At 43.1% G+C, this 26353-nt stretch overlaps 1 protein-coding gene across 2 annotated transcripts; it reads right to left on the bottom strand.

The window, feature by feature from the left end:
- Positions 1-3564: 3564 nt before the first annotated feature.
- WEE1 (WEE1 G2 checkpoint kinase) lies at positions 3565-24968 on the bottom strand. 2 transcript variants are annotated; one of them, XM_055143998.1, is made up of 11 exons: positions 23991-24968; positions 22124-22329; positions 21619-21682; positions 21106-21278; positions 17803-17924; positions 10132-10278; positions 8078-8173; positions 7906-7991; positions 6462-6632; positions 6231-6376; positions 3565-4887 (listed from the first exon to the last, which is right to left on the bottom strand). In XM_055143998.1, the coding sequence occupies exons 1-11, from the start codon at positions 24564-24566 to the stop codon at positions 4734-4736; spliced, it is 1941 nt and encodes a 646-aa protein (XP_054999973.1). In that variant the 5' UTR covers positions 24567-24968; the 3' UTR covers positions 3565-4733. The 2 variants fall into 2 exon arrangements, with proteins under 2 accessions (XP_054999973.1, XP_054999974.1); XM_055143999.1 differs by lacking the exon at positions 23991-24968 and adding an exon at positions 23427-23455.
- Between the last annotated feature and the right edge of the window lie 1385 nt (positions 24969-26353).

Genomic DNA, 26353 nt, shown 5'->3' with positions numbered 1-26353 from the left:
TTTGACTCTACTAACACTGATCAAGCTCTCCTAATGAACTTTAGATTCCTTTCTGGAGCTGAGTTATTTATCATTATACATAGATATTCAATCATTTTCTACATATATAGTCCCAGCTAATCTTATTTTCTTCATCAGCTGGTCTCCATACTAACCATATTCTTTTCAATTTTAACTTTCACACAACACCTTATTCTTTTTTTGCTGCCTACATTCTGTCCTTTAATTGGTAATTTTCTGCAACTTGAACTTATCTAATTCTTCTTAGTCTCATATGCATAAAAGGGAACTCCTCCTCTAGATAATCATAAGTGGAGTCATTTACAGTGAACCACTATGTCTTATGGCATAATGGGCTATGATAAATGGAGTAGAATAAATGAGAATTCCAGGCTTGAAAATCCCTGACTTAGCATAAGACAGTCAAAACTTGGGGCTGGAGAGAGTACAGTGGGTTAGGATGCTTGCCTTGCATGCGGCCAGCCCAGGTTAAATCCCTGGTACCCCATACAGTCCCGAAAACCTAGCCCAAAGTGATAGGCGCTGAGCATAAAGCCAGGAGTAAGGCCTGAGCACCATTACTTATGACCCCAAAACAAAATAAAACAAAAACACCAGAAAGCCTGTCAAAACTCAAGACAAAGAATGCTTTTCAAGTATTTATTAACCATATAAAAGTAAATGGGCTGGAGCAATAGCAGAGCAATAGCACAGCGGTAGGGTGTTCGCCTTTCACGCGGTCGACCTGTGTTCGATTCCTCCCCCCCTCTCCAAGAGCCCGGCAAGCTACGGAGAGTATCTCGCCTGCATGGCAGAGCCTGGCAAGCTACCCGTGGTGTATTGGATATGCCAAAAACAGTAACAATAAGTCTCACAATGAGAGATGTTACTGGTGCCCACTCGAACAAATTGATGAGCAATGGAATGACAGTGACAGTGATAAAAATAAATAATATTAACTATAATATAAATGTTCCTTTGCAGTGTTTTTCTTGATGGGCTAGATTGGTCAATATTTTTTAAATTCTTAGTTTAATAAAGTTTGGACAGAACATGTCATCTTTTCCTGATAAATCTTCCTACTGCATACAGATATTTTTCCTTACTCCAGTGTTAGTAGAAGGGTTTGGAATCAATCTGAGCACAGATCCATTCTTTAATCCATTCCATTCTAATACAATGGATTAGAGATCCATTCAATAATCTCTACAAGCACCTCCCCCAAGTGTAAAATCCTATAAGTGTAAAATACTACCTTACAGAGTTTTTCCAATAGAGCAATAACATTTTGCTGTCATTACACCTACATGGGTATCTAATTTTATCCTGAGTCTCTAGAGTAAGACTATTTCTTACTGGTCTATTAGAAAGCACTCGATTTAAATAGCCCCTGTGAATAGGATCCCAACTCCCCTGTCAGTTTTCAGATGGCATAAGAATTCCCTTTTTAAGCACCAGATTTTTTTTCTATTTAAATATTCTTAATACGAAACCTGTAAACCTTAATGAAAAATAGCTTTTATTCCTTTGAAGCCAGTGCCCTCAAAAAAATGCAGGTAACTTAAAAGTAGCACTGTAGCATTGTTGTCCCGTTGTTCATTGAATTGCTCGAGCGGGCACCAGTAACGTCTACATTTTGAGACTTGTTACTGTTTTTGGCATATTGAATACGTCACGGGGAGCTTGCCAGGCGAGCTGTGCGAGCGGGATACTCTCGGTAGCTTGCTGGGCTCTCCCACAGGGATGGAGGAATCAAACCCGGGTCGGCCACGTGCAAGGCAAACGTCCTACCTGCTATGCTATCCAAACAATGGCATGGGTTGGAGCAGATAGGGCACTTGCCTTGCACACGGCCAGTTTGGGTTTGATCCTCAGCATCACAAACAGTCCCCTAAGCAACACCAGTAGTAATCCTGAGTATAGAATTGAGTAACCTCTGAGCATCATAAGGTGTGACCAAAAATGAAAAAAAAAATCCGAATGATGGCCGTGGAGGCTCCAAGAGCCACTGGGTGTGACCTGGGTAGTCCCCAGCCCTGCAGGCTTTCACAGTGCGGACTGGCTGAGGTGGGGCCTTCTGGTCACCACTCAAGCTCCACTCCCTACCCCCACCCATAAATTAAAATTATCCTTGTGAACACCAGGGTTAACTGTTCTAGACTACGTAATGTTTTAGGTTTTCTAACCTACTGGTATTTATACCTAAATTGTGCTTTTTAAAATGCCATAAGCTTAAAAGCTAAAATAATCAAGTTTGTCAAAATGTTTATAGCAGAAAAAAAGATTCTGATCAAGAAAAACCATGTGCCCATGACCCAAAAAAAGCATAAAATTTTGCTACATTTATTTTTATATGCTCAGTGATCAAAAAAAGATGTTACATGGGGCCAAAGCAGGTAATTGCCTTGCATAGAACTGACCTGGAATTGATCCCAAGCACCCCATATGGTCCCCTAAGCCGGCCAGGAGTAATCCATGAGCACAGAACAAGGAGTAACCCCTGAGCACAACTGGGTGTGAACACCCTCCCCCCAAAATAGAAAATTATTTTTCCACATAGAATTAGTATCATTTATCACAAACTTGTGCCTGCAATTAAAATCCACACTTTAGTGAATTTAGTAAATTTATTTACTCCCCAGGCACTTGGTGGCGGGGGAGGTGCAGCACTTTGTATACCAAAAGCATAAACCATAACACTACTGGGGCTGGAGTGATAGCACAGCGGGTAGGGCATTTTTGCCTTGCATGAGGCCGACCCAGGTTCGATTCCCAGCATCCCATATGGTCCCCTGAGCACCGCCAGGGGTAATTCCTGAGTGCAGAGCCAGGAGTAACCCCTGTGCATCGCTGGGTGTGACCCAAAAAGCAAAAAATAAATAAATAAACCATAACACTACTGTCACCGTATTACCTCAACAATTTGAAAAGAACAATCCTCCCCACTTCAAAGCTACCTTCTGTGATTTAGTTCTAATTTGAAAGTTTAAATTCAATTATACTGAGCTATTCCTAAAGTTATTTTGGAGCAGAAGTGTTTAGTGATGGTTGGAGCTATTCGGCAGTGCCTCAGGGAATCATGAGGTACCAGGGATCAACTGATGTCTTCTGCATGCAAAGCAAATCCTCTGGACCATCCATCTCCTTACTGAAACACATTTCTTAACAGAAGTATAATAAAAACATGATGTAAAGTAATAAATATTTATAATAATAAAAACCATTCAAGATTAGTAGGTACATTTTTTTAATCCCAAAATATGAGTGTGAACTAAAAGCTCATACTTAAACAATGTTTCAGAGCCAGGGATTTAGCTGAGCAGTGGAGCAGTTGTCTTGCATGTGTGAGGCCCTGGGTGTCATCCCTAACACAGCCAAAATCAAATGAACAAAAACCAATGTTTCATACTCTATCAAAAATTCAAACCTTCTACTTTTAGTACTTATATACATTTAGTATGCATATACATGCTTAGTACATATATACATACTCTACATTTTATAATGTAGTAGGAATGGAGATAAATAGTAGAAAACACCACAAAGTATATTAAGACAATTAAGGTAAGCGCAGAGTGACTTTTAATATACCAATCATGTTATAATAATACACAAGTCAAACAGACAAGTGTAAACATAAACCAAAAGAAAAACAAACAATGGACAAATTTTATTTTTTTAAAAACGTGTTAGCCAGTAGTATTAGTTAAATGGCTAATCACAGATAATGTATTTTGGAAAAGCTTGGAATAGTCAGAAGTCATTCTGGCATTTCAAACAGCTATGTACAGTATCAGCCAAGATTAGTTTATGTACATAAATGTTGAAGAGAAACAAGGCAAAACATTTAAAAACTAATAATACAGTAAAGTACAAAACTTGGGAGAGGTAAGGAAACATTTTTAAAAAGTCAGGGAAGAGCATTATCAAGAAAAAAATTACAAAACCAGTAATATTTACTACATTAATAATACAGCATTACAAAGGGGGTCGGGGTAAAGGTGCATTTATCCAATGCACTAGCTTCAAAGTTCAAAGAGGAAAAAGGCAAATAGTTGCTTTTATCAAAAGCAGCTATATATTTCACATAATTGTTTTTAAAAGAAAGCCTATGAACAATGATTGTTTAATGCTACAAAAGTTTACAGCAAAGACAAAACTAAAATAGCAGCAAATTCACAAGGCAATACTTCCACAGAATTATCATTCCATGGTTCATGCAATGCCTACAAAGTGCTCCCAGTTGGATATACAAGTGTAAATCACAATTAAAAAAAAAAAGATAGAAACATAAGATTGACACACAGATACACTGAAGGCTGAGTAGTAATAAGCCCCTTAACAGTTCCCCCTTTTCAAAAGGAGGAAATGTCTGTAATAAAGCCCTTGAGTCCTTTTTACAGGTCACTACGAGGAAAGATACCTTTTATTACAATGCAACAGCAAACTATAAGCAGCACACCACCACAGTGGTTTACCCTGGAAAGGTTGATGTAACATCCAACAGTGACTGATATCCCATAGAAGACAGACAGGTAAGACTAGATGAAAGCCTGATATAAGCAAAGGTCAAAGCACAGCTTTCAACTGTAACTCAAAAACAAAAGTCCTAAAAGGTATTTCAGTAAAAATTACTGACACCGATTGAGAAAGAAATCGCAAACTGGATTCTAGCAGTGATTTCCACCTAGCTTCCTCTTGTCACAGTTTTTTGGGGGATGTGGGAAATGAGTTCAGTATATGGTAAGGCTGACAGAGCGGTTCATTTTCTTTCCAATTAGCCGAGATGTTCTATTACTCTGGGTGGTGGACCTAGTGGCCATCCGATCAGTGTAGAGTGCTCTTTCCTCGGCTGCAGCTTTTGCCAGCTGGGCTTTCTTGAGTTCTCTGAGAACAGAAAAATGAGAAATTAAACTTTTCACCTGCTGAAATAATCCTAGAAACTGATTTAATCCTAAGAAGTGATCCCTAGAAGCCAAACACAATTTATTATTAGTTGGAAGAACTTTTCATGCAGTTATTTAAAAAAAAAAAATTACTGCTTTGATATTTAGTTCACATCTCCTTTACAGGGCTTTCTCCTGACTGCACTAAGGGATCGAAAATGGGTTGGCTGCATGAAAGGTAGCCACTGTACTCTCTCTGGTTCTTCAATTATTATTCTAAGGTTTAACAACTTCTGTTAATAAATTTATACAATAGTGTTTTTGGTTTGTTTTTAGCTTTTTGGGTCACACCCAGCAATGCTTAGGGGTTATTCCTGGCTCTGCACTCAGGAATTACTCCTGGTGGTGCTCGGGGGACCATACGGGATGCTGGGAATCGAACCGGGGTTGGCTGCATGCAAGGCAAATGCCCTACCCGCTGTGCTATCGCTCCAGCCCCCCAAATAGGATTTTTTTAAGCTTCTGCATTCAGTGCTTATACTGTGTTTGGGTCTACAGTGTCAGTGAGTGTAAGGATTAAGGTGCTTGTCTTACATGCTGCCAGTCTTGGTACAAGTCCCATCACCATGCACTGTCACCCATACTGACCCCTGGAGTAAAAGCCAGTATTCGTCCCTGAAGACTGTTGGGGTGTTGGGGTGTTGCTCCTATCCTTTCCCCATATTATAAAATGTCCTGGCTGTGCTGAAGGGACCATATGTGGTGCCAGGAATCGAACGTGGGTCTGCTGTATACAAAGGCATGTACCCTACCCACTGTTTAATCTTTTTGGCCCAAGCCCTAAAATTTTTAAAGCCCACAGGTTTAAAGTTTAAAACAATACAAATTGGGTCTGAAAGTACCCACAGTAAGGTCTCAATCCCCAGCACCCAAAATGGTCTTCTGAATCCCATGTGCCTAGAGCTGGGAGGAAGCCCTAAGTACAGCAAGGTATGGCCAAACATCTTCCTGCCCCAAAAGACAAACAACACAAATTTATGGGCCAAATACAGAGTCCTCAAATTTTAGCTATTGAATAGCAAGCCAAATCAATATTCTTTACTAAAAGAAAGCCCAAATCACTTCTCATTAAGATCTGAGGACAAGAACCGGAGAGACACTATAATGGGTAGCTTGATCATAATTGATCTGGCTTTAAGCCCCTTACAGGGACCCATAGAGGTCCTACCCCAAGCCTGCCAAGAATGATTCCTGAACAGAGCCATAAGGACTGACAATTCTGTATCCTGGCCCCACAAAAAGGTTTGAGAACAAAATGCTCGAAATATAACAATCTTCACTTACTTCTGCAAAAGCGAATTTTTAAACTTTTCAGCATTCAATTCTATTCGTAATTGTTCTGCACTCTTTCTGGAAGCAGATAATAATACTGAATGCTTTACTAATGCCATTGCTGAAGGTCTTCTCTCTGGATCTGGATGAATCATAACCTTAAAAAGACATTAAGGTAAAGAAGTGAAACCGAGTAAAATACTAAGCCACATTAATAAAGTGCTACATGTAGAAAATGCTTACTTTTAGCAAGTCTGTAAATTCTTGGGAAAGCACTTGTGGAATCCGAGGTAATCTACCCTGTCTGATTTCATGCCACTGATCTCCATTGCTAGGAAGAGGTTCAGCACCAGCAGCACATACCACTGTGAGGGCAAGGGCAAAAATATCTGCTTTTGGTAGATGAGTATAAATCTGTCAAAAGAAAATTAAGGGAATAATCAAAATAAAGATCATACTTTAGCAATGATTTGGGTAAGAAACAATTATAGGTCTGAAGTACAATTGGTAGGGTGCTTGCCTGGTTCAAGCACAGCATCCCACATGGTCCCTCCCAAGCACCACCAGGAATAATTCCTGAATGCAGAGCCAGGAACACCTGAACATCGCCAAGTGTGTCCCCCAGACAAAATGAAAATGAAACCAGATTTATATAAAATATTCCATGAGGGGCCAAAGATATAGCAGAGGGGTTAAGGTGTTTGTCTTATATATGGCTGACCCTAGTTCAACTCCCAGCATCACATATGGTTCCCCAAGCACTGTCAAGAGTAACCCCTGAAAGAGGAACTGTGACAAGCCCGTAGGAATACCAACTGTGGAACAAACCACCCCCTCCAAAATAAGAACATAAAATACTAATACAAATATGTGAGCATCACAGCCAAGAGTGTGTGCAACTGCAGTCAGCCCAACATCAATCACATGGAGGGGCCAGAAAAAGTAGCACAATAGGCTAGAAGCACACTTTACATGCAGGACGCCCAGTTTCTATCACCTCTATATCCTCAAACCCATACCAGCAGGTAGGACCCCCAAACCAAAAACAACCAAACCACTGTTGTAACAATGAAGAGAAGGAATAGGACTGAATTTTTAAAATACAAAAACCAAAAAATCAAACTGTAAATAGATACTAATATTCTGATCTCAAAAAAGCCCATGTTCCATTTTGAACCCATCTATAATGTATGGGAACATGTTATTTACTACACCTTCACCACTATTAAATATTATAAATCTTTGCTTTGAAAGTCTGGCGATATGAATCTATCATAATGTACTATCAAGACATGAGGTGATGAGTTTTGTTGCCAGCACTACCTTACATGCTGAGTACAATCCTGGTGGAACTGCCATCTGTGATCCCTAGCACCAGAACAAATTTCTGGTATATTGCAACCACATGAACGTGAACATCACAAAACAAACTGTGCAATTCCCTGCAAATAATGCTGTCAAGTATATGATCCAACATCAAAGGGTGGTGTGGGGTGAAGGGTGGGGAAATCCTTCATTTTTACTGCTTTTATTGACTTTTGAAAGTTCAAACACTCCCAGCAGATGGTTTCTATTTTGTATTACTATTCTATTAGTCATTAATTTAAAATTTAATACTTTTAATACTCTTAATAATTGGTATTACAAAATAAACATTATAAAAGCATTGTAAAAGGGAAAAAATTACCTCCTGCAAAACTTCATTTGCAAGAAAACGACTATCACCCTCTTCAACCTGTGGACTGGAGATCCTTGTTACATGCCCAAGATCACCTAAGATAATTTTAAAAACAGTGGAGTTAAAATGAAATAGTCTCTCTCAATTTTAAGGTAATAATCTGGTTCTCTTTTTTTCTTACCTATTTTAAACATAACTCTGTTAGAAGCCCAATCATCTTCATCAACTTCTTCAGATGCAGCATTTGGGATTGAGGTTCGAGATATGAAAATATTACCTGTCGAACAGTTATTTATGTAAGCTACACAACAATGAACAATTATAAGCAAAGTTCACAAACAAAGTTATATATATCAGAATCACCAAGATGCTTTTAAAAATACAGCTTTTGGGGGGCTGAAGCGATAGCACAGGGGGTAGGGCATTAGCCTTGCACTCGGTCGACCCGGGTTCGATTCCCAGCATCCCATATGGTCCCCTGAGCACTGCCAGGAGTGATTCCTGAGTGCAGAGCCAGGAGTAATCCCTGTGCATCACCAGGTATGACCCAAAAAGCAAAAAGAAAAAAATACAGCTTTTGGGGCCAGAGTGAATAGTACAGGTAGGGTGCTTGCCTTATACAGAGCCAACCCAGGTTTGATCTCGAGCACCCCACCAGGTTTGATCCCTGAGCTCAGAGCCAGGAGTAAACCCTAAGCACCTATGGGTCTGGCTGAAACCCAAAAGTAAGATTTCCTTTTCTTTTTGGGATCCCTGGTAGTTTTCAACTACCAGCTCTGTGCTCAGCAAACAGCAGGGTGCTGGGTATAAACTACTGGCTCCTGCATATAAAAAATATGTGCTCTAGTCCACTGAGTTCACTCTAGCCTCCCTGGCTGATATATGTGTGTGTAATGTTTATGTGAACACATACATACATACGTACATACATACGTATATACACACATTATATATATATATACATATATATATATATAAAAACCATATATATATGTGGTTTGGGAGTAGTGCTGGGAATTGAAACTAGGTCTTCTATATGCAAAGCATACATTTAATGGACTAAATATTTTTTCAAAAAGTTTTATAATATATACCACTTTCTGAAATGAAAGTTCTATTTTAAGCTAAATTACACAGGCTTACTTACTCCTCAGAAGTACTACTCCTTCATGTTAAAATCTAAGTTCTAGGGACCAAAGTGATAGTACAGTGGGTAGGGTGTTTGCTTTGCCATGTGGTCAAACCCAGATTTGAACCCCCGCACCCCATAGGGTTTCTCGGAGCCTGCCAAGATTGACTCAACTCTCTCCCCCACACAAAAACACCCAATTCTAAGCTCTTTGAAAACATATTTTGACACTGTTTTGAGTAATGGTATATCCAAAATTCCTCTTATCTAACTTTTTAGCTAAAAAATTATCTAATAGCAAAAAGAAAAAGGAACTTAAAAACCATTATATTCCTACACTCTTCAAACCTGATTCACTTATTCATCAGAATCCCACCATGAAACTATACTGTTCTCAGAAAAATGATTAATTTTTTCCAGCCTGCAAGATTATCAAATTCTGGGGGATTAACAAAGAGAAGGAAATAAAAATAATCAAAATAATACTATTAAGTGGAACGAGTCTTTTAAAACAATGAAAAAAACATAGTAAATGACTAATCTAATCTTGGAAGATGTCAAGTTGACCTGCTTTAGGCTGAAAACTAACTCTGGGGCACCTCCAATTCCACAACACTAACAACCAGGAGGAGTCCAGCAAATTAGATTGGAAAGTAGCCACAAGACCATTAAGTTCAATAAGCAAAAACAGTAACAGAGAAGGCTCAACTAGTACCAAACAGCTCAGTAAGTACTCAATGACATCATTGTGAAATATAACAATTTTCACATATTTTCTTTCCCTGAACTACCTTTTTGATAATTCTACTTACTATTTTGTTTTAAGAAGCAATACAAAATAAATTATTTTGTGTGTAAGGGAGCAGGCTTGGAGGGTGGGTGGGAAAGTGGGGACAATGGTAAAGGGAAGATCATACTGGTGGTGGGATTGGTGCTAGAGCACTGAATACCTAAAACAACTGCATTTATGAAAAACTTTGTAAATCATGGTGTTCAAATAAAGTTTAGAGAAAAAAAGAAAAGAAAAAATATAGTATATATTTTCTTAAAGCAATTTATTCTCTATAAACCTAAACAACACAGGTCAAAGAATGTGCAATACTTACTAGGTTTTATATCCATGTGAACCAAAGACATTGAATGAATATATCTCAAGCCCCGGGCAACTTGCAAAAGGAGATCCTTCAAATCTACTTCTGAAAAGTAGCTCATTCTCCTGTAGTTTTCACTTATAGCATCAGCTAAACTTCCACCTAACAAAGAAAAAAATTAGCATTATTTTATAGAACCTGGATTCTTCATTCTACTTTTATCTTATTCCTTCAATGGGCAATCAATTTATGAGTACAAAATACAACATAGAGTTGGTCTTGTTCATATGCCCAAGCAACCTACTTGGATTTTTTTGTTTTGTTTTTGGGCCACACATAGTGGTGCTCAGGCTCTGTGCTCATGGATTACTCCTGGCAGAGCCTAAGAGACCATACGGGTTCTGGGGATAGAACCTGGGTTGGCTGTGTGCAAGGCAAGAACTCAATCTGCTATACTGCATCTCTGGCCCCACAAACTACCTGATTTTCTTTTCTAGAGTAAACATGTAATCACTGTTATATTTACTTTGCATTATTTTCAGTTCCTTTTACACAAATGATAATGTTTTCAGTATCTTATAAATGACTCATTACCAATATACAAAGATATACAATATACCCTTTCTTACTCTCCACACAATTTCATAATTTTTTTTTGGGGGGGGGCTATTTTTGGCTTTCTGGGTCACATCCGGCAATGTTCAGAAGTTACTTCTGGCTCTGCACTCAGAAATTACTCCTGGAGGAGTAAATGCCCTATCCGCTGTACATTGCTCCAGCCCCCATAATTTCATAATATAATGGTAACGGGTCAACTCCATGATTAGGGGACCATGCAGTGAAAAGAATCAAACCTGGATTTGTAACAGGCAAGGCAAGTGCCTTAATCCCTATACTATTTCTCTCTGGCCCCTAATGGATATCTGAAAGGAAGTCACAAGACTTTGTTAGTATAAGACATAATATTAGAAATAACTTTGATCATTTCTAACATATTTAGAGAATTTCTTAGAAACAAACTACTGGACAAAGACTACTACATTCTAGATGGGCTAGAGCAATAGCACAGCGGGTAGGGCATTTGCCTTGCATGTGGCCAACCCGGGTTCGATTCCCAGCATCCCATATGGTCCCCTGAGCACCGAGAGGGGTGATTCCTGAGTGCAGAGCCAGGAGTGACCCTTGTGCATCGCCGGATGTGACCCCAAAAGAAAAAAAAAAAAAGGACTATACTCACAGATGAATACACAAATGTATACATGCACATTGTGTAAGTATAAAATCTCTTTTATTACATGTAAAATAGACTTTTATAGCTTCAAGAGCTATTTCTGTTTATTCTTCGATTAAAGAGTTTAGGATTAAGTAATATCATCAGTGGCAAGAGATTGCCTCTAAACAGTCTCATAAAAGAAATGGGGCTGAAGTGGGTAGGGCACTTGCCTTGAACACAGCAGACTACAGGTATCCCATATTGTCCCCCAGGCTCACCAGGAGTGATCCCTGAATGCAGAGCCAGGTGTGCCCCAAAGACATATATATATATATATATATATATACATATATATATATACACATATATATATAAAGTAACAGTACACTGTTTCTTGCTTCTAAAAGGCAAATACTGAAACTATGCAAACATGTGTCCTAAGTAAATGTGGGGCTTTGAAAGACAAACACGGGATAATATATACATGGAGAAGGCTATCTTTTTTTTTTTTTTGCTTTTTGGGTCACACCCAGCGATGCTCAGGGGTTATTCCTGGCTTTGCACTCAGGAATTGCTCCTGGCAGTGCTTGGGGGACTATATGGGATGCCGGGGACGAACCTAGGTTGGCCATGTGCAAGGCAAATGCCCCACCCGCTGTGCTATCGCTCCAGTCCCGAGAAGGCTATCTATCTTTTATGAGGCTGTATCCACCAATCACTGTCACTGTAATCCTGTTGCTCATCAATTTGCTTGAGAGGGCACCAGTAACATCTCCATTGTGAGACTTGTTACTGTTTTTGGCATACTGAATACACCACGGTAGCTTGCCAGGCTCTGCCATGCAGGTGAGATACTCTCGGTAGCTTGCCGGGCGCTCTGACAGGGGCAGAAGAATCGAACTTGGGTCGGCTGCGTGCAAGGCAAATGCCCTACCCGCTGTGCTGTACACTCCAGCCATCCACCAATAATGTATGAAAATACTTATTTCCCACATCTCTGAAAACAGAATCTATATACATTACTGGGGTAGAGGGTCACCACACTAGCAGTGCAGGGGACTATTCCCAGCAATGTTAGGGTCCAGGAACAGGCAGTGAAGAGAATTGAATATGGGTTCCTGTATGCAAAGCTCCTTATCCTTTAAACTACATCTCCAATACTACAGTCTATATTATAATAGGTAAAGACAATATATCCACAGGTAAAGATATATACATACATATATATATATATGTATATTTTGGTTTTTTGGGTCACACCTGGCAATACTTGGTTCACTCCTGGCTCTGTAGTCAGGAATCACTCCTGGTGGGGCTCAGGGGACCATACAGGATGCTGGAGATCGAACATGGGTTGGCTGCGTGCAAGGTAAATGCCCTACCCGCTGTACTATGGGCTCCAGCCCTAGGTAAAGATATTTCTTAATATATTTTTGCTAAACATAAGAACATAACCTGTTTCTATGGATTTAATCAAACAATGCAACTTGCCTACTTTTTTTTTGGGGGGGGGGTTTGGGCCACACCCAGAGGTGTGTATGATTTACTCTTAGCTCTATGCTCAGGTCTCAGGGTTTACTCCTGGCAGGGGTCAAAGACCATATAAAGATTGAACATGAATCAGCAGCATGCAAGGAAAGTGCCCTAATCCCTGTACTCTTTCTCCAGTCCCATACTTTTCAAAACTTTATACAATTTTATAGTTAATATCAGAAGAAATAAGTTTTGTAAAGCAACAAAAAACAAACCCCTTCTGTTTAAAGCTTAGTTAGGAATCCAGGGTAACAAAAATCAGTAAGATTAATTTTATTTAATCCAGGAAAAAAGGTTCTATAATTTGAAATCAACCTAGAAACACAATGTCCAGCGTGCTTTTAGTACTGAAAAGACAGAGGGGCTGGAGAGATAGTATAGCAGGTAGGGCGCTTGCCTTGCACAGGGTGAACCCTAGTTCGATTCCCTGGCATCCCAGATCATCCCCCAAGCACTGCCAGGAGTGAACGGTGAGGACAGAGCCAGAACTTAAGCCTGAGCATGGTCTGGTGTGACCCAAGCAATAATTAATAACAAAATAAAAATAAAAAGCAGGGACCAAAGAAATACTATACAGAGGTTAAGGTGTTTGACTTGCATATAGCTAAGACCAATTCAATCCAGGAATCACATGTGGTTCCCCAGCAACACCAGTAATGATCCCTAAGCAGAGCCAGGAGTAAGCAATGTGTACTGTTGAGTGTGGGCCAAATAAAATCATTATTAAAAAGCAATTCAAATTCAGTGGCTGGAGAAATAGTAAGGGCATTTGTCTAGCACACAGTCAATCCAGGTTCAATCCCTAGCACCCTAGGTGGTCCTCCAAGCCTCACCAGGAGTAAGCTATGAACATCACTGGGTGTGCCTTCACCCCATAAAAGGCAATTCTGGATGAACCAGGAGCCGCGGCACGAGAAGCAGAGCCTCCCGCCTACTGACTGTGATCCTGAGGTCTCCTAACCCATTTTGGCACCAGAGCAGATTCTTGGAGCCATGCATTTTGACTGCGAACTGAACTACAACCTCGTGCAGCCCGGGGAGGGATTTTTTTCCCTCTCCACCCCATTTTTCTGAGCGAAAATGGCGGCAGCGGCAGCAACCACGCGGTGAGAGCCACCCTCTAAGACCCCTACACCAGGAGGTAGGACTTTCTTTAGTGACGTAGCCTGTAGGTGATCCTGGGAGGGGAGGTGTTCCCGGCGCGCCTTCCGCCCAGAGATGAACCAAGAGCCGCGGCACGAGAAGCAGAGCCTCCCGCCTACTGACTGTGATCCTGAGGTCTCCTAACCCATTTTGGCAACAGAGCAGATTCTTGGAGCCATCCATTTTGACTGTGAACTGAGCTAAAATATTAGAAACCCAAAACCGCGCGGCCGCGATAGCGGCCGCGCGGACTCAAGATCTTCACCTTTACCAAGGAAGAGAAATTATTAGATGATGCTTATTCAGCAGGCCTGATTGTTGGGGAAAATTTCCAATCAACAATAGTGAGTTCTGTATGGAAATATGAAATGTACTCAATATATAGAGAGAATAATGGGAATATCATCAGCTACTTAGATGGGGGGTGGGGTGGGAGGGGGGTGTATTGGGGTTTTTGGTGGTGGAACGGGTGCACTGGTGAAGGGATGGTGGTTTAATCAGTATTTGACTGTGACTTAAACCTGAAAGCTTTGTATTTTTTTTGTTTTCACGGTGGTTCAATAAAATATTTCTTTAAAAAAAAAAAAAGGCAATTCTGCTTCTGGGAATATACTCACAGCCCCAAAACACAATGCAGAAATGACACCTGCACTTGTATGTTCAATGCAGAAATGACACCTGCACTTGTATGTTCAATGCAGTACTATTCACAACAGTCAAAGTTTGGAAACAACCAAAGAGCCCAAGACCAGATAAGTAGATAAAGCTATACACAATAATAGAATACTATATAGCCATTTAAAAAATGAAGTCCTGAAATTTGCTGATAAATGGATGGATCTGTTGAGTATCATGCCGAGTGAAATGAGTCAGAAGAAGAACAGACATAGAATTATCCAACATATATGCAGGATACAGAGAAACATAGTAGAATAATAATACCAAAATACAAAAGAAATGAAGGCCAGGAGTCCTAAGTAGAAAGCTTGCCATAACTGGGAGAGGGTTATTAGCTCAGAGAAGGAACACTATGATAACAATAGAGGGAAGTGATCACTCTGGACAAGTATCAGTGCTAAAAGTGATACTCACAATACCCTTTCAGTAACAACACTGCAAACCACAGAGCCTACAAGAAAAAATAAGAAAGCAAAAAAAGTGCCTGCAAAAAAAAAAAAAAAACACCAAAAAACCGCAACTGCAGGAAAAGGGGCTTTAAAAGTAAGCCTGGGGGCCAAAGTGATAGTATGGTGGGCATGCGGCCTACCGGGGTTCGATCCAGCCTGATATGGCTGCCCCAGCACCGCTAGGAGTAATTCCTGAGTGCAGAGCCAGGAATAAGCACTGTGCATCACTGGGTGTGACCCAAAAACCAAACAAACAAAAAAGGTAAGCCTGGGCTGGAGAGATAGACAGGCTGGCTAGCAGGAAGGAAACGGGGTAGAGGGAAGTGGACACTGGTGGACAGATGGGTGCTTGGAACATTGTACCACCAAAATCATGAACAACTTTGTATCTCATAGTGATTCAAAAAATTTTAAAATAAAGTTTTAAAATGAAAGCATGTAAGTCATACACTTGAATATTTTAGGATTAATTATGTTCATACTTCTACAAGTCTTTCATTTTTTGGAGGGGGACACACCCAATGGTGCTCAGGGGCACCCTTATTCTGCGGTAATGTAATCATATGTAGTGCCAAGTATTCAGACCAAGTTTGTGGCCACATGCAAGGCAAGTGCCGTATCCCCTATACTATCTCTCCAGCCCCAACTTCTACAAATCTTAAACTGTATGAAAGAGGTGCTTTAAAAAGTATCACTAGGAGCAATTCCTGAGTGCAGACCCAAGAGTAACCCCTGAGCAACACCAAATGTGACCCCCAAAGCTAAAATAAAACAAAATAGAAAGTAAGCCAATCAGACAGGTAGGTCTGAAGCCCTAGACCGAACTGCTAGAACTATTACAGATGCTTTTAGAGCGTCTTGCACCTGTAACTGGGTTGATTTCTTCTATCTCATTGTTTAAAGAGCATCTCACCACTGGAGGGCCAGGAGAGTTGTGAAACTTAAAATGTAAATGACTGAGATAACAAGGTGATTAGTAAATTAACTAATTAAAGTATTATCAGTTTATCAACATGTACAAATGATAACAAGGTAAGAGAGGAATGTGGAAAGGGAGACAAAAGATAACAAAAGGAAGAATCCACAGAGGCCTCACGGTCTTACTTTTGAGACTGGAAACAGGACAGTGGGTAGGGGACTTGCCTTGCAGAAGGCAAACAGGGTTCAATTCCCAGTACCCCATATCATTTCCCCTCAGCAGCACCAGGAGTTATCCCTGAGAACCACCAGGTGTTCTCCCACCCCTGCCTCCAACGAGAAGTCTTACTTTCAACTATGCAGAACAATAATACAAAGAGGCAGTCCTGTTTCACACAGGTCTGTTTTTTCAAAGATCTATTTGTATTTTAAGACTGATTTTTTTCTGGAGAGCTAGTACAGTGGGTAAGATACTAGCCTTGCTCACGGCCAACCTGGGTTCTATCCCCAGTATGACATAAAGTCCCCTAAGCCCCACCAGGAGTAATTCCTGAAATTGCTAGGGGTACCCCAAATCACCCTCAGCCCCTCCCCCCCACAAAAAAATTTAAAAGAAAAAAAATTATCCCTTTAAAAGTATTTTTACTGATCCAAAGTAATGATTATTTTCAAATACTCTTCTATAATTGCTAACTTTATTATAGAACGTATACATATATATGTACACACACACACACACACACATATATATATATATTTGGCTTTTAGGTCACATTTGGTGATGCTCAGGGGTTACTCCTGGCTCTGCACTCATGAATTACTCCTGGCAGTGCTCGGGGAACATACGGGATTCCAGTGATTGAACCCAGGTTGGCCATGTATAAGGCAAAAGCCTTATCCACTGTACTATCGCTCTGGCCCATACATATTCATACTCTTGAAAGAATAATCAGGGTAACCATTTCTCTACCCTAGCCCTATAGCCAAAGTATTTGCAGCATTTGCAGCTGTGCAACATCTCCAAACTTTACAATACTGACATCCAAGTAAAAGCACATCAAATTAGAACGGAAAGTAACATTGAAGCCAACTAAGTTCAATAATCAATAGCATTAACACAGGGGCTGATTGATAGAATACCAGGTAAGGCACTTGCCCTGAACACAGCCAAACCGGGTTCGATCCCTGGTACTCCATAGGGTTCCCCAAGCACCGCCAGAGTGCAGAGCCAGTAGTAAACCCCCAACGCCCTCCCCACAAAAAATACTAGGTTGCAAGATGAAAATGAGGCAAGATTATTGAATGCCTTGGATTTAGGTCAATGAAGAGTTAAGTGTTATTTTATGAATAACCAACATTAGTTTTTGCAGCACATAAAGTGAACTAGAAGGTCAAATGCAGTCTATTATCTATTTTATACACAACTAAGCTAAGTACTAACCATCTCTCTCTACAATATATACACATATTTATTCTAAGACCACTGTCCTCCAAAGAACAGTTTGAGTGATAGGCCCATAAATAGTATGAACAGACATTACTGAAGTAAAGCAAACAAGTCTTCAATTATAACATCCAGTAATTACATAAAAGTATTAGTTTCACTTAAATTTGTGGTAGGCTTTTGATTTTTCAGTTACAAAAGATACAAAAAATATAGAATTAGGGCAAGATTTCACATAGAAATAATTACTTCCTTAATGTTAATTTTCTTAAATTAACAAGCTAGAAGAAAACCATTGTATTACTCACCATTACAATATTCATTCTGTATAAGCATATGATCATCTTCTGCCCATGCAGAGAAATACCGAACTACATGAGAATGCTGTCCAAGCACTGCATGAGCATATACTTCTCTCAAAGCATTCTGCCTAGGAGAAATTTGAGATTCATAAGACAGTAAATTTATTTTTAAATTTTTATAAATGTTTTTGAAAGGCTTTTTAGGAGCTAGAGCAATAACATAATGGGTAAGGTATTTGTCTTCCATGTATATGGCCGACCTGGGTTCACTCCCTGGCCATACTATGTGGTCACCAGAGCACTGCCAAGGGCAACCCCTGAGCATCAAAGAGTGTGACCCTAAAAAAGATAAAAGGTGTTTGCTTTGCAGATAGCCAAGACAGCTAAGCCAGTTTGAGTCCCACCAGAAGTAGGCCCCAAGCAGAGTATGTGAGGGTTAAAAATCCACCAAAAAAAAAAGCCTTTTAAAGAATAGGAAGCACGGGACACCATAAGATAGTACAGCAGGGAGGGTGCTTGCCCTACACATGGCTGACCAGGTCCCTTGAACACTGCTAGGAGTGAACCCTGACTATAGAGCCAGGAGTTAGCCCTGAGCACAGCTCAGTGGCTCCTGCAAAACAAAACAAACAAAAAGAAAAAATAGGAGGCTGGAGTACATAATTTGAAAGCAAATGATTCAGGTCTAATCCCCAACAAATCTGCCCAGTAGAGCCCAAGCACTACTAAGTTTCAAAATTTTATTTACCCTTTAAAAAAAAAACAGAAAAAAAAGGAGGGGTCTGAAGGGCCAGAATAGGGCCTCGCATGTGGCTGACCCAAGTTTATGGTCTCTCAATCCTCCAGGTATTATCCCTGAGCACAGAGCCAAGAGTCAGTCCTTGAGCACCACTAGGTGTGTGCCTGTCCCCCACTCCCACACACACAAAAAGAGAATTAAATTTAGTGCTTTATCACCTAAAACTTCAGAGATGAGAACAAAACAAAAAGCCCTTCCTTCTAAAATCAGGAACAAGCCCATTCTCAGCACTTCTATTCAACATAGTACCAGAAGTACTCACCATAGCAATGAGACAAGGAAAAGATATTAAGGACATTCAGATAGGAAAGAAAGAAGTCAAGCTCTCACTACCTGCAGTTGACATGATGTTATATTTAGAAAACTCTTAAGACTACAAAAAATGCTCCTAGAAATAAAACAATAACAGTAAAGTGGCAGGCTACAAAATTTACTTGCAAGGGGGCTGGAGCGATAGCACAGCAGGTAGGGCATTTGACTTGCACGCAGCCGACCCAGGTTTGATTCCCAGCATTCCATATGGTCTTCTGAGCACCGCCAGGAGTAATTCCTGAGTGCAGACCCAGGAGTAACCCCTGAGCATCACCGGTTGTGACCCAAAAAGCAGAAAACAAACAAAATTTACTTGCAAAAGTTCATGGCCTTCTTATATGCCAAAAATGAGAGATATCAAGAAAACATTTCCATTCATTCATAATTGTGCCTCAGAAAAATCAAGTACTTAAGAATCAGCATAACTAAAGAGACCTACACAAAGAAAATCACAAAACACTACTTCAAGAAGTAACAGAGGGGGCTGAAGAGACAGTACAGCAGGTAGGGTGCTCGCCCTTGCACGTGACTAACCCAAGTTTGATTCCCAGCATCTCATTTGGTCCCCTGACCACCGGCAAGAATGATTCCTGAGTGCAAAGCCAGGAGTAACCTCTGAGCATCACTCGGTGAGGCCCCAAAACAAACAAAGGCAGAAATAAAAAGAGGACACTAAGAAATGGAAACACACCACCTGCTCAAGGATTGGAAGAATTAACATCAAAATGTCAATACTTCACCCAAAGCATTATACAGATTCAGTGCAATCCCACTGTAAGGATACCCACTGTAAGGATCAAAGAAACAGATCAGACACTTCGGAAATTCATACAGAACAATGAAGTACTCACCTCAATAGTTAAAGCAATCATTAGAAAAAAGAATATGAGAAGTACACTTTCTCGAACTTTAAATTATACTACAAAATGTTAGTAATTAAAATTAAAATATTCCTTGATACTGAAATAGACAGCTCCTCAGATCAATGGAATAGAGCTGAATATCTACAGACCAAAAAGCATATCGAAAATGCTCTACATCATTAACCACATGGAAATGCAAACCAAAACAACCTCACTCCAAGTATCACCTCACTCCAAAGATCATCTCACACCAAAGAGAGCAACGACACTCATCACAAAGAACCACCAGCAGTGTTGGTGTGGATGTTGGAGGTGGAGAGACCCTTATTCTCTGCTGGTGGGAAAGTCAAGTGGTCCAGCCTTTTAGGAAGATAATACAGACATTTCTCAAAAAAAGAAAACTAGAATTAAAACCCAGCAATTTTACTCCTGGAAATATATCCTAAGAGTCCAAAAACAGAATGCAGAAAAGACATCAGCATTCCTAAAATCACTGTTAACAATATGCACAGCAGCCAAACTCTGAAAACAATCCTAGAAAATAAGCTACAGTACATATACACAATAGAATATTATGGGGCCATTAGAAAAGTCAAAGTCAGAAATTTTCTGCTGCATGGATGGATCTGGAGATTATCATGCTGAGTGAAATGAGTGAGAGAGGGACAGACATAGAATGATCTCATTAATCTATGGGATATAAAAGAACATAATAGAGGATATCTAATGCCCAATACAATGGAAACGAAAGGCAGGAGAATTGGTCCTCAGTAGGAAGCTTGCCACCTGGGGTAGAGGGGAATACATCAGGGTAGGGACCACTATGACAATGATAGAGGGAATTGGTCACGTTGGGGGAGGACTGGGCTCTGAAAGGAAGTAAAATGATATGGGTGATACCTATCAGTAACAGTATTGTGAATCAGTGCCTAAAAGGAAAGTGAATAAAAGTGCTGCCTTTTGGCTGGGAGGGAGGGAAACTGGGGACACTATTATAGAGAAGTGGACACCAATAAAAGTATTGGTGCTTTGGGGCCAAAGCGATAGCACAGCAGGTAGGGCGTTTGCCTTGCACGCAGCCGACCCAGATTTGATCCCCAGATCCCATCCCATATAGTCCTCCCAAGCACCACCAGGAGTAATTCCTGAGTGCGAAGCCAGGAGTGACCTCTGAGCATCGCTGGGTGTGACCCAAAAAAAGCAAAAAAAAAAAAAGTATTGGTGCTTGAACATTATACTCTTGAAATGCAATCATGAATATCTTTGCAATTCAGTGATTCAATAAATTAAAAAAAAACCCTCAGAGAACAAAAACACCCAAATTTTAATACATACTCATCAACAGAGCCGGCCAATGGCTTTTTGGACCGCTTAATGGCATAAATGCATCCATCCAACCTCTTCACACACTTGAACACAGAACCAAATTCTCCAGAGCCAATTTTCTCTAGCTCATGAAATTCTGTTGTATACCGTGACTTCATATTGCTTTCAGTAATTGTAATTCTCTGTAATAAAAAAAACATTCACATAATAATATAAAGATATAAAATAATTTTCCACCATGATGGTAGTACTACATGAAACTTTAAATTTATGTGTTGGTGCTAGAGATAGCAGCATATAGGGGACTTGCTTTGCATGCATGAAACTGAGTCGAATGGCCAGCACCCCGTGTGATCCCCTAAAACCCTCCCAGGAGTGAACCCTGAGCACAGAGCCAGGAGCAAGTCCTGAGCACTGCCATGTGTGGATCTCCCCCCAAAATAAAAGTCTTGTGTTAATAAGCTTACATAATAACTGTTAAAAGGCACAAAATCAATTTTCAGAAACAAACAAAATATTTACTTTAGCAGGTCTTGTTTCATCTTCGAACTCATAATCACTGGCTTCCATGTCCTCACCATAGGAACTGAAAAAAATTTATTTTTCCCATCAATATTTATGACTATTGCATCAACTAGACAGAAGCTTTTAAGTGTGCAATGAAGTGGAGTTTTAAAGAACATAATAGAGAATATTTAATTTTGTAATTTTAAATCTCTAGATACAATTGTGCTGATGAAAGCATTGGCTTTGATAAGATACAATCACCAGAAGCCAGTATCATACATACTCAAAATAAAAAGTTTTCTAAACCATTTCTCTGGCTGACTTACATAAGTTCTAAAAGCTACTTAGGCCTTTCCTGAGATTACTTCTCTCCCGGCTCTCCTGAGAATTAGTTGCAAGTAATCAAAAAAAAAAAATTAAAGCATAAGCTTTAATATATCATTCAGCTGAAACTAAGTTTGATAACTACATCAAACCAATCTTACATGGTTAGAAAGTCAACCTCCAAATAACAACTTACTCATTCCAATATGTTCTCTTTCTTCTACGACACTGTCCTGAGGAATGAAGTAACAGAGAATCTGGAGTAAAAGGATTAATATTCACTTGAGGAGTCTGTCGCATGTCAAATTCCCTTTTTCCTGATTTTTCCGTATCCATGAACAGAGAACCACCACGGAGTTTAACAGAACTAGAATCAATTCCACGGGCTTTGGAGAGCAAACTCTAGGAAAGGAAAAATTAAATATTTAGATCCAAGACCCATAGCTACAGTCTTCTCAACCTACACTTTACATGGGTAAAAATGTAGATCAGAATAACACATAAACCTTTGCTGTATTTCACGCAAAATAAACATTGGTCAACTTTGATGTTTGAAGCTGCATGCATGAATACTTCTCTGGAAAAAGGATAACCACTACTAAAATAGGTCTCTAACTTTAAAAAGAACTGACTAAAATTAAGTTTATTCCTGTGTCAGAGGCTGGAGCATAGCACAGCGGGTAAGGCGGTTGCCTTGCATGCAGTCAACCCAGGTACGATTCCCAACATCCCATATGGTCCTCCAGCACCGCCAGGAGTAATTCCTGAATGAAGAGACAGGAGTAACCCCTGTACATCGCTGGGTATGACCCAAAAAGCAAAAAAAAAAAATTTATTCCTGTGTCTAGAAGTTTGCAAACTCTAGAATCCATCTAAAATTAGATGCAGTCTGGGAGAACCATAAAAGCTCCCCACCCCTCTACCCTTATCTAAATAGGGCTTTGAAAAGCCACCTCTGCAGGACTCCTCCCCACACTTCCAAAGGGATTATTGCCCAGGGCTAGTTAGCTGGGGGAAAAAAAAAAACTGCACAGCACAAACAAAACAAGTCTTCCTGAAGGTTTACAATCAGCAGTAAGGAAACCGTCTCACTTACAAGGGTGCATTTTCCATATTAATCTTATCAGTGCGATTTGCCTTCATTTTGAAAAGTGTCCGTTTCCAAATCTGTGGTCACTTCTAAAATCCTAGAAGTGGTAATCTGCATCCTGCCTGGCCCTCAATAAACAGGCGCGGAATACCTACTTTTAAGATACTCATCAACCCCGCGGAAGCCTTTAAAGATCCCGTCACGGCCAGCCACAAAAGGCAAAGCGGGATTTTTAGGGATGCTCCTCATCACCACGCTTGGGCGGACCAAGCTGGGCCACGGCCAAGCCACGGGTGTCCACGACGGCTTCCCTCGTGAACTATTAATATGGCTCGAGAGGGGCTTAACCACGACCCCGAGTTATTGGCCAGGGTCTGAGACTGTCAAAGTGGGGTGGGTCAGCCCGTACCTCCCAAGTCGCAGCGTAGTCTCGCTCCATAGCTTAAACCCAACCCACTCACCCACCCAACCCCACACCCGCAAAAGAAAATAAAAAAGTCACAGGCCACCAAACTCTAAGCCCAGGAAGTCTGTTTTTAACCGAACTCCGGCGTGCGCCGCCCCAATTACAGGAGCGATCGCGGCCTTTAAAAGGCACCATATGGCCCTGGCGCCCCGAGTGTCAGGTGGCCCGACCCGGGCCCCTCCGAGCCTCCTTCCCCGGCGTGAGAGATGCGCCCCACCAAGCGGGCGGTAAGTCGTCGGCCACCTGGCCCGGCGCCCCCACGAAAGATGAAGAAGTTCCAGGCGAAGCCCATTGTTCAGTTACATAATCTTAACGGCCACCTCCTGGGCTGCGCCCCAAAGTGGGGCTGCCAACTTGCGGTGCGGCGGGCGGCCGGGCCGGGCCGGCGGGGCGCGGCCAGGCGGTTATGTAACCGAACCCCGGCCGCGCCGCGCTCGGGGCCCCGGCGCCGCGGCCTTTTTAAAAGGCTGGGTCCCGCCAGCACGGGGCCGGGCCGCGCCCGCTCACCTTGGGGGTGTGCGGCGTGTCGAAGAGGCGCAGCTTGCGGAACGTCTTGTGCGGCGGCGTGCCCGGGTGGTCGGGCAGCGGCGTGCAGGGGCCCTCGGCCGCCCGGCGCCCCCGGCAGCCGCGCGGGGACGCGTCCCCCGGGCCGCCGCAGCGCACGGGCGAGAACGAGCTGCCCAGGAAGTAGGCGGCCGCCGGCGATTTGACGGGCGACGACGAGCCGAAGCCCTCCTCCTCCCACGAGTCGCCCTCGGCCCCGCCGCCCGCCGCGTCCGCGCCGGGGCAGGCGCCCCGCAGCACCATGTCCTCCTCCAGCTCCCCGGGGCTGCCGGGGGCCGGGCCCGGGGAGCGGCGGCGCTCGGGCCCGGGCTCGGTGGGGCTCCGGGCCGGCGGCAGCGGCGAGTCGGGCTCCTGAAAGGCCGAGTCCTCCCCGGTGCTGTGGCCGCTGCCCTCCTCCTCCTCTTCCTCCTCCTCCTCCTCACAGTCGCTGCAGGGCGAGAAGATGAGCTTCTGCCGCAAGCTGCAGGCGGCCCCGGCGCGGCGGGGCGGCGGCGGCTGCTGCCGACTCAAGAAGCTCATCGCGCCCCTGGTGCCGAGGCAGAGGACCGGAGGGCTGGGGCCTGTGGCGGCCACCGCACGGCCGCCCAGGGGGCGGGTCTGCCACGTGCGACTGGGCGCGCCGGGGCGCGGCGGCGACGGGCCTGCGCGGCTCCGGGGCGCTCGGGGCGGCGGGCGGCGGTGGCGGTGACGGCGACGGCGGCGGCGCGGACTGTCCGGCAGAGGCGGGGCGGCCCGGGCGCCGGGGCTGGGGTCTCCGCAAGTCCAGCCGCAGGTTCGGGCTCCGCGGCTTCCCGCGACCGTTAACCACGTGAGTGCCCAGCCCACCAATCCCCGCCCAGCCCGGGGTTTGAAAAAAAAGGAAGGCGCGACGTAGCCCGTGGGGGGAGGGACCGGCTACGCGATTTTGGCGCGAACCCGCTGGCCCCGCCCCGGCCCGCTGGGCGCCCGGCCGGGCTGGGGAGGAGGCGGAGGAGGCGGCGCCGCCCCGGACAGGGCCGGGCTGGACACGCCGAGGCCGCGGGCCCGGGAGGAGCCGTAGGGATCTCTAACTCCGAGAGGCGGGGTGGAGCGCCGTCCCGCCCGTGGCCTCCTCGCTGCCTCCGCGTCGCCGCGGGGTCTGAAGCGGCACAGGTGGCTAAAGAGCGTCTCAGAGGCTCCGCAGGCCCGGGCGTGTGTGGGTTGTGGGGGGCTGTGGGGGGTGGGACCAGCCCTCCGCCGATGCCCGGGGAAGCGGGCCCCCGGTCGCACGCCGAGTCGGAGCCCGCCAAGGAGGGCGCCGTGGGCGTGGCTGGGAGCAGTCACGTTCCCGGGGTTTGAGGTGGGAGCGGGGCGCGGGGTAAAGGCCGCTCGCCGGACTGTTCCGAACTGGGGAAAGAAGATTGTTCGGGCCGGACACCGAGCTCGGGAAGGAGCGGGACCTGCGGGTTCTCGAGATCCGTGGGGGCGGCCTCTGGTACCTCAGTTTCTCCCCGCCCGCCCGCCCGGAGTGATTGTTAGGGTGAGGTGAGGCTCCCCTTTGCCACGGCAATGGGGGCGCCGTGCTCCCGTCCGCTAGTCACGCGAGACTTGCCCGCCGTCACTATAAACAGAGCCCCCGGGGCCTGGCACACGCCAGGTGCCCCCGCGTGCCCCCGAGTGGGTATTTGTTTGCCGACACGTGGCGAGTGTTTGCAAAACCGATTGGCCCAGCTTTTGCGAACTTAAACGCAACTTGATTAAAACGTCCTACGAGTCCAATGCTTCCCGTTTGGTCGCACAAATATCTTAGAGCTTTTCCGTTGTAAATCACCACCGAAGGAAGAAGACTTTTTTTTTTCTCTGTGTTGCGCTGTGTAATTCGTTGGTTATATTCATTGAGATGAGAAATCGCTGCGGCCTAGAACTTAAACTACTCTGGAGATTTAAAAATTAGTTGATAAAGCCAGCAGCGGCGGGTTCCAGACCTCAGTGAATATTGAATGGTGAAGAAGACTTTGTTTGAATTTACATCCTTAAGCCGTTGGAATGGCCGCGTGGCTATTTGCATTTATTTCTGTTGTCGGTTTGATTCTTCTATTGTCGGTTTGTTGTTTTTGTGATACCGGGGATCTAACCCAATTGTCTGCCTTTATTGCAGCGCTTAGCGGATAGTAACACTTTGCATTTTACTGTGGATGTTGGGTTCAAGGTGGTTTCGTTATAATACTGATGGAAAAGAATCCCCGCCCTTGCTGAATCATTTAAGGGCATGCTTTTCTTTCTTCAGATCCTCAAGGACATATTTTTAGAAAGTCTTGGTAGTTTTCAAGAACCTGAGGCCAGAGCCA

Source organism: Sorex araneus, chromosome 6, assembly GCF_027595985.1.
Source record: "Sorex araneus isolate mSorAra2 chromosome 6, mSorAra2.pri, whole genome shotgun sequence".
Taxonomy (NCBI): Eukaryota; Metazoa; Chordata; class Mammalia; order Eulipotyphla; family Soricidae; genus Sorex; species Sorex araneus.
Note: the sequence above shows the minus strand (reverse complement) of the source record. Positions and strands in the feature narration are given on the sequence as shown.